Source organism: Cinclus cinclus, chromosome 31 (assembly GCF_963662255.1).
Source record: "Cinclus cinclus chromosome 31, bCinCin1.1, whole genome shotgun sequence".
Classification (NCBI taxonomy): domain Eukaryota; kingdom Metazoa; phylum Chordata; class Aves; order Passeriformes; family Cinclidae; genus Cinclus; species Cinclus cinclus.
In genome coordinates this window covers 2,469,634-2,484,737 of record NC_085076.1, presented here as the reverse complement: position 1 = coordinate 2,484,737, position 15,104 = coordinate 2,469,634, and the positions used below count along the sequence as shown (strand labels likewise).

The 15,104-nt window shown below is 47.9% G+C and overlaps 4 protein-coding genes across 5 annotated transcripts; 3 read left to right on the top strand and 1 right to left on the bottom strand.

Annotated features, from left to right (window-relative positions):
- The first annotated feature begins 2,636 nt into the window (after positions 1–2,636).
- Positions 2,637–3,131, top strand: LOC134055217 (scale keratin-like). Of its 2 annotated transcripts, XM_062511386.1 has the most exons (2): positions 2,637–2,985; positions 3,058–3,131. In XM_062511386.1, exons 1-2 carry the CDS (start codon positions 2,637–2,639, stop codon positions 3,129–3,131), a joined length of 423 nt encoding a protein of 140 aa, XP_062367370.1. The 2 variants fall into 2 exon arrangements, with proteins under 2 accessions (XP_062367370.1, XP_062367369.1); XM_062511385.1 differs by having other exon boundaries at positions 2,637–3,131.
- A 1,889-nt stretch (positions 3,132–5,020) lies between these two features.
- LOC134055247 (scale keratin-like) lies at positions 5,021–5,503 on the bottom strand. Its single transcript, XM_062511435.1, has one exon. The coding sequence runs from the start codon at positions 5,501–5,503 to the stop codon at positions 5,021–5,023; it is 483 nt and encodes a 160-aa protein (XP_062367419.1).
- A 4,100-nt stretch (positions 5,504–9,603) lies between these two features.
- LOC134055238 (scale keratin-like) lies at positions 9,604–10,086 on the top strand. Its single transcript, XM_062511421.1, has one exon. The coding sequence runs from the start codon at positions 9,604–9,606 to the stop codon at positions 10,084–10,086; it is 483 nt and encodes a 160-aa protein (XP_062367405.1).
- Positions 10,087–14,479: 4,393 nt separating this feature from the next.
- LOC134055262 (scale keratin-like) lies at positions 14,480–14,848 on the top strand. The gene has a single exon (XM_062511459.1). It carries the CDS (start codon positions 14,480–14,482, stop codon positions 14,846–14,848), a length of 369 nt encoding a protein of 122 aa, XP_062367443.1.
- The last annotated feature ends 256 nt before the right edge of the window (positions 14,849–15,104 follow it).

Sequence of the window (15,104 nt, the reverse complement as noted above, 5' to 3'; positions counted from 1 at the left end):
TGAAACGTTGATGGGTGAAATTAGTGCATCTTTCATCCTAAAACATGATTCATGAATTAGTATCAGTTTTATGGAGTGGCACCATGTACTGAGTTGTTTACATATAAATATTCTTGTCCTGTCTTATAATCATGATCAGACATTTACAGGAATTATAAAAATCTTAGGATGCTTTGGGGACACAGATATTCAGAAAAGTCTTGTGTTTTTTCTGACCCTTAAACCACAGCTTAAACCTGAGTTTAGTTCTGAGGGGAGAGATATTTATGATTTTAAGGATTAGAATGGAAAGCTCAAAATAATCAGTGTATGTTGAATTAATAATTGAATTTATGTTTTATTGAGCTGGCTCCATCTCTGGAAGTGTTCAATGCCAGTTTGGATCAACCTGGGATAGTGGAAAGTGTCCCTGTCCGTGGCAGGGGGTGAAACACGATGGTCTTTGAACCATTTTAAACCTTTCCATGATTCCATATAGGAAAAATGTCAAATTTAGCTGAGGTGGAAATAAAAACCCTTTGTTTTTAGAGAGGATCTTGCAGCTAATCCCATCCTTGACGGCATCTTTCAGCACAGAGCAATTACAAGGTGGGAATCTGCTGGGAAAAGCAAATGTTGGATTTGCTGAGGTTTCTCTCTCTGTTTGCACCACGATTGTGCTACTCTATCATTATCGTCGTTATCATAATCACCCACGTGGTTATCTTCACACCACACATTATTTATGAATTACGAGCTTTTCCAAATCTGGAGATACATAGGAGGATTTCCTGAGCCATTATCATGAGGAGGAAAAAAAAAAAAAAAAAGTCAAATTTTACAAGAACATTCCAAGGGATTTTCAAGCACCTTCTGAACACCCATTAGTGACTTTTTCCTACTGTGTCAGAGTTATATAAAACCCATGCCTGGGTGTAAACACCTCACAATTACAAGAGATTATCACATTAGAATGGGCAAATTGAGGCCACTTGGGTTTTTCCCATAATCAGCTCTTTGTTTGTAATTTTGACCTTCCTGTCTTTGACCTCAAGAATAAAATCTATTTTTCACTTTTATTTAAAACGCAGAATTTTGTGTTTGTAATATGTAAAAATAGGAGGGGAAATCATGGGAAAAGAAAGTTCAATGCAACAACTCAGAAAACTCAATTTCCATGGAATTGTGGCTGCCAGGTGAAATATTTCTCTGTTTCCAGGGACTGAAAAAGAACCAGGAGAGAGTTTAAAGAGGAGCATGGAGACTTCTTCCAAGGGATGAATTGGCAGGAAAAGAGGGGGTGGATTAAACCTGAGAGAGAGGAGGTTTAGATGGGATATTGGGAAGGAATCGTTCCCTGTGAGGGTGGGGGAGGCCCTGGCACAGGTGATTCCATGGATTCCCCATCCCTGGAAGTGCTCAAGACCAGGATGGACAAGACTTGGAGCAGCCTGGTCTGTGGAAGGTATCCCTGCCCATGTCAGGGGGTGCCGCTGGATGATCTTTAAGGTCTTTTTCAACCTAAACCAGTCCACAAGAACATTTTATGGTATAAAGTCCATTCAAAAATGCCCCTGCTGATTGTGTTTGCTTTGCCTTGAGTAGGTGGAGGGAGAAATGCTGAGCCTGCAGAACCAATGTTTTTCCCTTTGTTGTTTGTCCCCAGTCCTCGTTCGAGTTCCTAAAAGAAACTCCATTGGCTCCACATCTCCTGTTGATCACACTCAAGGACCTTTACCTGGGAAGAACCATGAGTGTCCTCCATTCATCCCAATTATGAAGGACTCGTAAATAAATCAAGTCAGCTTCATTTCCTCCCCTAACGCTAAGGAAAGCAATGGGATCATAAAAAATAATTCCCCACGTAATGCCCGGAGACAATAGAGGTCTGGGGTGGAATGTGTGTAGGTTTGAAGTGCACCAGCAATAAGCAAAGACAATTTCAGCACTTTGAGGAATTATGTGTCCTTCAATTTGGGGTTGGGACCTAATTATGAACTGGCGCATCAGGTGCCCTGCGCCCTCTGGGCAAGCAGGGAGTTCTATAAAAGGTGTCTGCTTCAGGTGCATCCATCCACTTCTCTCACCTGTTCTGCCTCCGTGAACCAGGTAAGTCACTTTTCTCTCAAACTTCTCGAAACTGAGCTTCCTGTCAAGAAATCTGGTTGTGGTCAGGCTGCTGCTGCTCCTCTGTAGGATATTTGGTGTTTAATTTCTCATTCATCTCTAAGTCTTGTAGGAGAGAGGTTCATTGAGTGGCATTGAACCCCAAACTTGTATTATTTTATCACAATTACAAAAGATTCCTTGTCTGTATTTCAGGAGACAAAGAATAACCTGCATATGTGGCTACATTTGGCAGAGTTTTGCTGAGCTTGTAGCAGGAAAGATAAAATCTGACTAGAAGTCATCAGCTAAGAGTAATTTAATACTGAATAAATTATCCGACCTGGAAATTCAAAGATACAACTGAAGAGCACAGGCTGTGTTGGGATGAAGTCAAGAGTAGCCTGGAGATCACAGGGATAGGAAAAATAGGAATAGGAAATACTTCCCAGATTTGTTATGGACTGCTTCAGCACAGCTTCAAATTTGCTTTTCCATTAAAATTAATATAAATTAACACCTTCTACAGATTAACCTCCAATCCCTGCAAGATGTCCTGCTACGACCTGTGCTCCACCGCTGGCTCCGGCGTCCTGCGGCCCCAGCCCCTGGCTGACAGCGGGAACGAGCCGTGTGTCCGCCAGTGCCCCGACTCCACCACCGTGATCCAGCCTCCCGCCGTGGTGGTCACCTTCCCCGGCCCCATCCTCAGCTCCTTCCCGCAGGATTCCGTGGTGGGATCGGCTGGAGCTCCCGTCCTTGCAGCCTCTGGGGCCTCCCTGGGCTACGGGGGCTATGGGTCCCTGGGCTACGGGGGATTTGGATCTGGCGGATATGGGGGATTTGGCTATGGGGGTTATGGGGGTCTCTATGGATATGGGGGTTCCTCCCTGGGCTATGGGGGTCTGGGCTCCTTTGGGGGTCTGGGGTCCTGTGGGGGGTTCCGGGGCCTGTATGGCTCTGGCAGATTCTTTGGCTCTGGCTACTGCAGCCCTTGGTCTTTCCGCTCCAGCCGCTCCGGCCGCGGCAGCTGTGGCCCCTGCTAAACCCGAGGGAAAAATCCCAGGTCAGGTCTTGCCAACAGACGGAACGTGATGGTTTCGCAGCCCAGGAGCGCGGAACCACCGCTGCCCCATCCCAAGGCCACGGATCTGCACCTGCTCAGCCCCTTTTGAATTGCTCCTCTTTCAGCTTCTGCCATACAGCTTCTCCTGCTCCCATTTTTGTGTTGCCTGGGGTAAATACGGAACAAAAAGGCTCGAAGTGGGCGCTGTTTTTTCACATCAACAGCTGGGATTTGGAAGAGAACCCGAATCAATCACGTGTGAATGTGCCTCTGGATGGAGAAGAGTTTCTTGCTTCTTGAAGACTCTGCAAATGCATTGCTTTGCTTGCTGTTCATTAAAAGTTTGTTGCATCAAAGTTGCCATGTTCTGGTGTTCTTTTCTCCTGTTTTCACCTTTGTTATTTGCCTTTGGAGAAGCCTCACCTGTGCAGGTGCCAGTAACACCGTTAAAATACCCTGGAATCATGGAGTGCTTTGGGTTGGGGGGGGTCTTAAAGCTCATCTCATTCCACGCCTGACATGGGCAGGGACACATCTCGCTGGTCCAGGATGCTCAGAGCTTCATCCAACCTGTCCCTAAATTATGGAGGTGAACATCCTGCCCAAGAAAACAGGGAAGATTTGATTTGTGTATGAATTTCTTCCAGGTAATTCTTTCATCTCTTTGGGCTTCAGGTTCTGACTCAAATATTTCCTCAGCCAAATGTTTAAACTCTGACCTTAGGAATAGCCTCGGTGGCAAGTTAAATCAATTTCCTGTCAAATCTTTAAATAAAGTGTTCTGGGCCACAGAGTGGAACTTTGAAATATGAAATCTTTCTGTGTAATCATGAAATGTAAAGTGTTGGATGGATTCTGACAGAAAAACAGCTCCTTGAAGGATTCATTCACACCAGCAGGAAAAGCTGGAGCAGACAGGACCTGGGAAAATGGTTCCTGGGACAATGGTTCCTGGGAAAATGGTTCCTGGAAAAATTAAGAACAAACCTGTGAGCAAATTCCTCCTTCTTCTCTGCTGTGGTGAGATTCCACCTTCCAGGATCTACAGGGAAGCTGGAGAGAGACTTTTCCTTGGGACCTAGAGTGACAGGACAAGGGAGAACGGATTCAAACTGACAGAAGCCAAATTTAGGTCGAAATCTTTCCTTGTGAGGGTGGATAGGCCCTGGCACGGGTTTTCCAGGGAATTTCTGGTTGCCCCATCCCTGCCCCAATGCCTGGTCTCATGGGAGGTATCCCTGACCATGGTGGGGGGTGGAAGGAGAAGATCTTCAGGGTCCTTTCAATTCACTCTGTAATGTTTTATTTATGTGGCCCAGGATAGCTGGGGAGGGAGGATTCCTGCTCCCAAATTCTGGATCAAGGAACAGTGGCTAGCTTCACTCCCAGCTGGGAGTTTCCAGGTGGTTTGGAAGTCTGAACCTCAGCCAATGGTAAGGATATGAATTTTCCCCCACTGTACAGAGAGAAGTGTTGCTAGCCCACAGCCAGAGAAATTAAAACTAAAACTTCACTGATTTTTTTTGCAGAACAGAATCATTTTAATGAGAAAAAAAGCATTCACAGAAAAGCATCGCAGAATATGAAGAATATCTGGTCACAGGCAACTCCTTCCATGGTTGCTCTTCTCCAGCTGGACGGTGAAGTTGCATTTCAGAAGAATATAAAATATTTTTTTATCCCACATATTACACACACACAGAGATGGAAAAAAAAAAGCCCAGAAGATGACAAGCAGCAGGTGAATTAATCAAGGAGTTGAGTGCTTCTAGCTCCACCAAAGTGGGCTGGTCACAACATCTCCTCTGGGGCCAGGATTGTATCTCTCCATTGCCGGTTATTCCTTACTCAGGGATATTTCTGGAGGGTTTAGCAGGACCCCCAGAAGCCACGGCCGTAGCGGCCGTACCAGGAGGAGTAGGGGCTGCAGTAGCCAGAGCCAAAGAATCTGCCAGAGCCATACAGGCCCCGGTACCCTCCACAGGAACCCAGACCCCCAAAGGAGCCCCCATATCCATAGAGACCCCCATAGCCCCCATATCCGTAACCCCCGTAGCCCAGGGATCCGTAACCCCCATATCCATAACCCCCGTAGCCCAGGGACCCATAGCCCCCGTAGCCCAGGGAGGCCCCAGAGGCTGCAAGGACGGGAGCTCCAGCCGATCCCACCACGGAATCCTGCGGGAAGGAGCTGAGGATGGGGCCGGGGAAGGTGACCACCACGGCGGGAGGCTGGATCACGGTGGTGGAATCGGGGCACTGGCGGACACACGGCTCGTTCCCGCTGTCAGCCAGGGGCTGGGGCCGCAGGACGCCGCAGGCAGAGGAAGGGTACAGGTCGTAGCAGGACATCTTGCAGGGATTGGAGGTCGACAGAGGCTAAAACAGAAGACAAGGACTTCAAAATTCAGCAGTTTATATTAAAATAACAAGTAGAATGTTCTGAGTATCCCCCACTTTGCAACCTAGTGCTCTCTTTTTCCAAAAAGTGTTTTTTAAATTCTCCAAAGGGTGTCCACACACAAGAGCACGTGGGAAATGCTCTGAAAACCTTGTCCTTCGTAACATCCTGCAAAGAACTAAGACTTATTTCTCAACGTTAAACTGAAAACCGGGAAGCAAAAGCAACGAGAGCAAAGTGACTTTGTCCAAGGTCATTGGATGAGTCATTAGGAAAACTCGGATTTGGGTTCAGCAGGTTTGCATGAGATGGAGCTTATAGAGAATTTAATTACAGTAGCTTCATCTTCCCACTCATCCAAATTTTGCTGAGAGTCGAGGGAACAACAGATTATAGGATTGTGAGTGCCTGGCTTTCCCAGAAAAGCATCTGACAAGACAATAAAAAACAAATCTCTAGTGATGTCTTGTAAATCCTTAACAGAGTTTTGAGGAGGAACTTGAAAGCAAGAAGGTGAAGGAGAGCCTGAGGATTTTCGGTAGCAGGAAACACAAATGACTTTGTCACGTGTGGATGTCTGCAGGGGTGACACCCTTGTCAAACCTTGAACCTTTCATGCAAGCCTTGAGGTGGGTTAAACGTACCAAAGTGAGGATCAGGCAATCACAGGCTTCCTCAAGCTGGAAGTGACTCAAAAGAATCAAGTCCAACCCCCTGCTCTTTGCAGGATTATTTAGAACTAAATCAGAGCACCTTGGTATTGACTGGCTTGGAAGAGATCTTAAATCCCATCCAGTGCCACCTCCTGCCACAGGCAGGGACACCTCCCACTATCCCAGGCTGCTCCAAGCCTCATCCCAACTGACTTTGGGCACTCCCAGGGATGGAGAATCCATGGAATATCCAGTGCCAGGTCCTCCGCACCTTCACAGGGAAATATTTCTTCCCAATATCCCACGTAAATTCCCCCTCTGTGTCCCTGACCCTGTGTCCTGTCCCTGCAGTTCATGAGGAAAAATCCCTCTCCAGCTTCCCTGGAGCCCCTGCAGATCCTGGAAGGGGCTCTGGGGTCTCCACAGGTTCAACATTCCAAACATTCCCAGCTTGAATCCACAGGGAAAGGGCTCCAGTCATCTCGGCTGACTTCAGAGCACACTCCAAGGTCTGGTGTTCCTGACACCAAGAGCTCTACACCCCAAAAAGGTGCATCTGCCACCCCAGAGACAGAAAGGTCCTCGATCTTTCCCAAGCCCGCACAGATTCACCCAACAGAGAGGATGTTGGAAATCAACTCGAGTTGAAGCCAAGAATAAAAAACGCACCGAGGGCAACGGGGGAGATTCAGACTTACCCAAGTCTCCAAGAGGTCAAGGGAAGCGTTTGGAGGAGTGAGAAGACAGAGGAGCTTTTATATCAGCTGGAGGTACCAGATCAGCATCTCTTGCCCGCCCCAATTTCAAACTCATGCAACCACTGGGGTGATGAAATTGTCGGGTTTATTATTGGCATTTACGAGGCCTTTCAAATTTGTTTGTAGTAATGTTCTAAACATCACCTGAGATTATAGAGAATTCTTTCATCTCGTGATGACTTGGGGGGAAATTAATACTCGGCATTATTGCTGTCACTTCAGTGGAATTACATCAAGAATCACCAAGCCAGCTCCTCTTGGTGCTGACTGAACACCTGGAGAGTGGCTCATGGGTTTATCAGAATCACGAATTGCACTGGAATTTAATCCTGAGCAGGAAAAACAGTGAAATCCTGAATTTTGGCCAAGTCCACAGGGTTCCATGGAGGAGACAGAGAGGAGCCTTTGTCTTCCTGAGTCTTGTTTGGGTTCAGGACATAAACAAGGAATGAATTCACAAAGTTATCTAAAGCCACAAAGGGATTGGAGGTCCTGGAGAGACTTTTCCCAGGTGTTGATGGTCCAAAGACGGTGCCTGAGAACATTGAACAGACCTGAGGAAACTTGGGATTTTTTTAGGAAAAATGGATCCTCCAGTGCAAAAGTCGAAATGCGACGGAAATGCTTCGAATTATTGCCTCGGGTTCTTAGGAATTCATGAGCTCCTGTGATACACAAGTCATAAATCCCAAAAAGGGCTGAGCTGGAAGTTTCTGGGATGAGGGAACAATCAGGAATTTGGAATGTGTGACGCAAAGGCTCCTTCTTGTCTCGTTTATGGATGGGCCATTTTAATATTGCAGACTCCACGCCACAGGTGATCCCTAAATGGTGAGGTGGGGTTCTCAGCCTTTGGGGGGCAGGGGGATTTTGGACAATAATATTTTCAAGCTCCCAGGGAGCAAGTCTATGCAAATCCTGTGGATGATACAGTAGATTAAAGGCATGGAGCTGGATTTAGGTGCCTCACAATTATGGAATGACGTCACATTCAAACACCTCAATCAAGATATTTGTGTCCTTGGTATCATCAGTTCAAGGACGAATCCTGGGGGTTTGTGCCCCTTCAGGATTTTTCCCAGTGAAAAAGAATTCGAAATAAAAATTTCCAGATAAAAACCTGGAATTTTGTGAGCTCTGCTTTATCCAAAACAATTCTGGGGATGGGTCAACCACAAGCTCTGCTCCCAGGGAAGAAGGAGCAGGAAAACAGGGAATGGCCTCAGGTAGGGGACAGTCACATCTTGGACTCAATGGTCTTGGAGGGCTTTTCCAACCCAAATAATTCCAAGATTATGTAACAAAGGCCATTTGAGGACCGCAGGATGCTTTCCATGCCTTCCTTTGGCTTCCATAATGTTCTCACATTAAGAGTTGAGACTAATAATGATACAAATTACCCCAAGTAGCTCTAGATCATTTTATCTCCAGGGTTTTTTTTATTATTCTTCTCTTTTTTTAATGGAAAAAATGTCGCACTGGGTGACCCCAAGCAAGCAGACAGGTTTTGCCATTAATGATGGAGAAGCTCCGGAAGAGCGTCGGGATAATTCCTACTGGAACAGAATGATAACAGGAATGAGGATGACTTGTCACCATTCCAGATGAAAGAGGGCTCCGTGACGAAATGCACCTATCACGTTTCACGAGACTTCGGACCAGCAAACAAACAAAGAGTCAGCAGAACCTTGAGGACCTACGTGTCGCATTCGTTTGGGGTTTGCCCCAATTATGCACATCCCCAAATTGCACCTTAGCTGATCCCCAGGATCTTGGGAATGGTATAAAAGCTCTCCCAACCCAGGGCTCTTCACTTCGCCTTCCTCGCTTCATTCATCACCGTGAGAAAGGTAAGATCCTAAGGGATCCCTTCCCTTGGAATTTTATCTTAGAAAATCCCAGTCTCTCTTCTCTGCTGGTTTTCATCAAGGTTGGGATCATCTGTAAGGATTCTAAGATTCTTAATAATCAGATTATTTTGGGGTGGTTTTATTTTTGTTCAGTGCTGGACATTCATGAGTTTGAAATTATAAAATCATTCTTTATTCTCAGTAGAAATTAGAAAAATGACCAAAGCAGCTTCCAAAAACTTGCAGAAGGTTTGGCCAACAAGAATTTTTAGTGGTTTATATCGTTGAAGTTTTTTTGGTATTTAGATGTGGCAGAAGCTTAAAGGTCAGTCAGTCCTAAGAGGAGAAGCTCAGGGAGCTGCAGGGGCTCAGCCTGGACAAAAGGAGGCTCAGGGGGAATTTCTAGCTCTCCACAACATCCTGGCAGAAGGCTCAGGTTGGACACAGGAGGACTTTCTAATGGGGAAAGGCTGCTGTTGTAGGAGAGGCCACAAAAGATAGTGGAAGAAATTTACAGAGGTTGGATGAGACCTTTGTGTGGTTTTGTCGGAGCAAAGAACTGCTTTTAGATGGGAATGAAGTACGAGAAGTTAGGAACGAGACCCCAGGAGAGATGAGAGCTCAGAGTGTGAGTGATGTGCAAAAACACCGATGAGAAGGAAGGACGACCAAGACTCCAGACATAACAATTATGTTCATCCACAGGTCTGGCAACTGTCAAATCTTTTAACCCTTGAATTTCTATCTTTTGCTCACTCCTCAGTGTCTACTGACCTCCAATCCCTGCAAGATGTCCTGCTACGACCTGTACCCCTCCTCTGCCTGCGGCGTCCTGCGGCCCCAGCCCCTGGCTGACAGCGGGAACGAGCCGTGTGTCCGCCAGTGCCCCGACTCCACCACCGTGATCCAGCCTCCCGCCGTGGTGGTCACCTTCCCCGGCCCCATCCTCAGCTCCTTCCCGCAGGATTCCGTGGTGGGATCGGCTGGAGCTCCCGTCCTTGCAGCCTCTGGGGCCTCCCTGGGCTACGGGGGCTATGGGTCCCTGGGCTACGGGGGTTATGGATATGGGGGTTACGGATCCCTGGGCTACGGGGGTTACGGATATGGGGGCTATGGGGGTCTCTATGGATATGGGGGCTCCTTTGGGGGTCTGGGTTCCTGTGGAGGGTACCGGGGCCTGTATGGCTCTGGCAGATTCTTTGGCTCTGGCTACTGCAGCCCCTACTCCTCCTGGTACGGCCGCTACGGCCGTGGCTTCTGGGGGTCCTGCTAAACTCTACAGAAAACCCTCTGGGTGATGTAGAAGGGCAAAGCAAAATGCAGATTTTTCTTCCCTTTAAATTCTTTCCCGATACCTCCATGTGTTCGATTCTTCATTGTCCTCTTCTCTACCATCCCTGTGGCTGAATGCAGTGACAGACTGATGTGTCTTTCAGGCTCTGCTGTCTTTCATTTACAACCCTGATGTTACTGTGTTGTTTGTGTTCTTTTCGTTCTCATTAAAACTCTGTTGCATCACTGAAAATCCTTGCGTTGGGCTTTTGTGTCCTCACCCACCCTGAGTTTGCCAAACTCGCTGGGTAAACCTCCCTGCTCTGCAGGAGGCTGCAAAAACATTGAGCAAACTTTGCCCAGAGGGGGAAAATCTCCATGGAGAGCCTTCCATGAGGCCGTTTTACCCCTGCATTCACAATTTCATTAAATTTACTGAATTACAACGTGGTCACAGCGTGGTGACCAAAGATGAGCAGAAGTTTCCTCTCCGCGTTGAGCTCTGTGTGCAGAGGGAACTTCCTCAAATGCATGGCAAGGATTCACTGAGTGGTCATGGAATCCTAGAACTGGGTTGGAAGAGCCTTGAAGATCATCAAGGCCATGGGCAGGGACACCTTCAACCAGGACTTGGACAATTCCAGGGATGGGGCAGCCATGGAATCACCTGTGCCAGGGTCTCACCACCCTCACAGGGAAGAATTCCTTCCTCATATCCAATCTAAACCTCCCTTCTGGCAGTTTGAATCCATTTCACCTTGTGCTGTCACTCCAGAGCCTTCTAAAAAGTCTCTCCCCCTTTTAGGGAGTGTCCCCCTTTAGGTCCTGGAAGGCCACATTTGGGCCACCCCAGAATCTTCTCCACGCTGAGAAATCCCAGTTCCCTCAGCCTTTCACCTCATATCCAGGGCATTTGGGACTCTTTTGGTCCAGTTTAATTTACTTTTATATAAAATAGAAATAGACTTTGTGTCCGTATTTAATAAGTAGCCTAAAACCCAATGAAAGCACTGCACCATGTGTCACTATCTTCTTATGTCATCAGCAAAGCACAAAGCCACCTCCTGAGTCAGGCAGATCTTTATCTCACAAGGACTTTTCCTTATCAGCTGCCAAAAGGTCTCAGGGTACACATTTTCCTGCAGCAAAAAGATTTGTTGAACGTCAACGTTTAGAGAACTTCTGGCCAGAAACTGAAGGGAAAACGTGAATTTAAAAAGGCAAAAGCTGCTGCAGTGCCCAGCTCCCCTCTCTGTAATGGAACAGCGAATCCCTCAGTGTTGGTTGCCTAAAAAAGCAGGGAAAAATCTGTTTTTTTGTTTCATTGTCTCTGGAAAATAGAATGACTCCCAGCAGAACCCAGAGCTTCCCCAGTGGTATCCAAATGACAGGTGGAGGGGATGTTCTACTTCCTGCCAGGACCCGAAAATCAGCCAGAAAAATCGGTTTACCTCCTGCCGGGACCTGAAAAATCTGCCAGAAAAACCTGTGGGGGTGAAGATGAGGATAAGAAAAGCTCAGGCTACAAAAGGAGCCTTTAAGAAGGATTTAAGCCGGGCTCTAACAGAGATCCCACGGTGCTTCGAGAGGGAAGGGACAAAGGATCTGTGTGATGGCATTGGACGGTGGCTGAGCCACCAGCCTCAGGTCAGGGCAGTCCTTGAGTTGGTCATCAGGAATTGCGACGGTCACCCAGAGGAACCTTCTGTGGGACCAGGGGGAAAACTTGGAAATCTGATGAAAATGGGAAAATCAGGTGTCCAGCTCTGGGCCCCGCGTGGCAAAGGGAATGTGGAGGGGCAGGAGAATGTCCAGGGATGGGAACAGGGCTGGTGCAGCTGAAGAAAGGAATGAAGGATCCTGAAGGAGCTGGGGAAGGGCTCAGCCTGGAGAAAAGTGGAATCCAGGGATGATTTCGGGATCTACCAGGGGGGATTTGGGATCTGGTCCCAGGGAATGGGGGCAAGACAAGAGGGAATGGCCTCAAGCTGTGCCACGGGATGCTCAGGTGGGAAATTCTTCCTGGAAGGGGCCACCAGGCCTTGGAAGGGGCTCGGGGAGGTTTGGAGTGGCCACTCCTGGAGGTGTCCAAGGAATTCCTGGACACTGGTCTGGGTGTCCAGGTGGGAATTGACCCCATGCTGGACTGGGTGACCTCAGAGCTCTTTCTCATCTTAAATAATCCTGGGATTCTATGAAACTCTGGGCAGTTTCGAGGAGGGCCTTTGGATGAATCCTGAGCTTCTGGAGAACCCGAGGCTCCCATAAACGCCTTTATCACACCCGGGTCGCCTCGCGGTGACGAAAGAGTTTTGCTCAATATTTCTGTTTATGAGTTGATTCAAATTCTGACGCTGCACGAAATGCAAATTACAACCCAAAGATTTCTTTCATCTCAGCACTTTAATTGGCCGAGGTTCACGCCTGGTAACGTTCTGTGAAATGCATTCGGAATGACAGTGAGGATTCTGCTGCTTCATTTATTCACCTCTCATTAGCTGACATAATGGTGCTGGCTCAGGTGTTAATCATCATTTTTATCTGCTTGAAGGTGCAGGATTTTTTTTTCTTCTTCACCCGTGGTAGATAAAAAAAAAATTGATTAAAATGTCGGTGTCTTCCTTGTGAAATCAGCAGCTTTTACGCGTGGTTGGAATTTGGATTTGGGCAAAACCATCCAGTGCTTTTCAGAGGAAGTTACAGGTATTTTTCAAAACTATCCAGATCCGTGTTTTGTCTCCCAGATGTTCAGGCTACAAACAGAGAAAATGAGAATTAAAACATCGGCACGGGAGGAGAAACTCACCCAAATGAAAGGAAACTTAAATTAGACAAGAAAATCCACTGAAATCCTGAGGTGAGAAACCATGAGCTGCTGAAGGGAACAGGCAGAGATCACTTGGAGAAATTATTTTTTTTTATGTTTTATTTTTAATATTAATTTTAAGACAAATTTTAATTATGTTTCAAAATGCTGGGCTGTCAGAACACAACCACATATTTATATTGCAATAATCACACCCCATTTCACACATAAACTCTTAGGGAGGGTTTGGAAAGTGATTAAAAACACACCCAAACAATATATTTGGACATGTTTTGGGGGAATTATTCCTGCAACTCCCTGGGGACCTCCCAAAATTTGGGGGAACCTCCCAGTCTCAGTCTAACTTGGGTAGAAGTAAATTCATTTAATAACCCATCCACGGCAAATCAGAGGGTTTTAGGCGGGACCTGGCAAAGTTCATCTGTGAAAAATGCACTCCTATCCCTCCAGGAAAAAAAAAAATTAAGCCCTGTTTTAGGTGCTAAAATATTGTGTTTTCTGCATTGAGGGTAATTGGGAATCTCCCAGTCTCAGCGCGCAAATCCGCGATTCCCACAAGGACTTGAGGTTTGTGGCTGCAGGTGCAAGAAACATCGGGAAGCTCCTTCCATCTCTCCAAGCATTCCATTGCAAAATCTGGGAGCAGAAGCGATGATAGCCGAGATCCGGAGCCCGTAAACCCAAACCTGTGCACGGCAGCAGGTTCTGGCTCCGATTAAAATCATTAATGAAGCTAATGAAGGGGAAGCTAATGAAGGAAGTGTTCAGCAAATGGGATTTAATTCCCGCTGGGTGGGATGGAGCTGCTCCATCAGGCTCCGAGATGAAAGGGAGCCGGGAGCTGGAATGTGCCGATGGTGCTGGGCAGAGATTCAGGGTGGTTTTGCAAACTGCAAGCGAGCAGAGTTTCGTCACTTTGGGGTGTGATTTCGGCTCGTCGGAGGTGGCGACTCCCGGGCTCGGCGTGGCTCAGCCCCGGGCCATCCCAGGGTTTGTATAAAAGCAGCAGCTCTGCAGAGCTTCTCCATCATTCTCCTGATTTTCTCCTCTCCCGTCAGGTAAGTCCGAAGTCTTTTCATTCCTATCCCAGTTCCAGAATTCCTTTGCTTTATGAATTTTTATACCAGTTGCTACTGCACTGATTTCCGGGACTTAATTTTTCCTTTATTCTTCATTTTATTCTTTATCCTATCCCCTCTCCATGCCACCTCACCTCCATTCTGTTTCATCTCCATCCAACCTCATCTTCATCCTATCCCATCTCCATCCCGTTTCACCTCCATCCTATTCCATTTCCATCCCACCCCATTTCCATCCTACACTGTTCCATCCTACCCTGCCCCATCCCATCCCATCCCATCCCATCCCATCCCATCCCATCCCATCCCATCCCATCCCATCCCATCCCAATACCAAACCCGCTTCTGTCCCACCCCAATTTTTCCCCTGGAGATATTTTCCCCTATTCCCCAACTCCCCCAAACCTCCACCTGCCCTTTCTGCTGACCCTCACTTTTCAGCAGCTCCTTCCCTGTGTTCCAGGATCCACATCCAGCCCCGCAAGGAAATGTCCTGCTACGATCTCTGCCCCACCACCGGTGGCATCGCCTGCCCGCAGCCCGTGGCCAACAGCTGCAACGAGCCGTGTGTCCGGCAGTGTCCGGACTCCACAGCCCTCATCCAGCCACCCCCGGTGGTGGTCACCTTCCCCGGCCCCATCCTCAGCTCCTTCCCGCAGCAGGCCGTGGTGGGATCCACGGGAGCCCCGGCTTTTGGTGGCTCTCTGAGTTATGGGGGTCTCTACGGCTCTGGGGTTTTCCCGGGATATGGCGCCCGCTCTGGATACGGGATCTCAGCGCTGGCCAGCGGCTCCTGCGGCCCCTCCGCGTCTCGCCGTTTCAGCCGCCTCCTCCGTGGCTCCTGCGGGCCCTGCTGAGGGCACCGGATCATCCGGGGTGTCCTGGGAATGCCCAAATCCATGGCCACGAGGATGAGGGGTCGGCGTTTCCACGGCCCCCTCCACATTCCTGATGCTTCTCCTACTTCTTGTTCGGCACCTCCTCGTTGTTCGTTCTCACTGCCTGTTCCAGCATTCCCAGTTTACTGCTCCAGCATGGGACAGTCCATTCCCTGTTCCAGAATTCCCAGTTTACTGCTCCAGCATGGGACAGCCCATTCCCTGTTCCAGCATT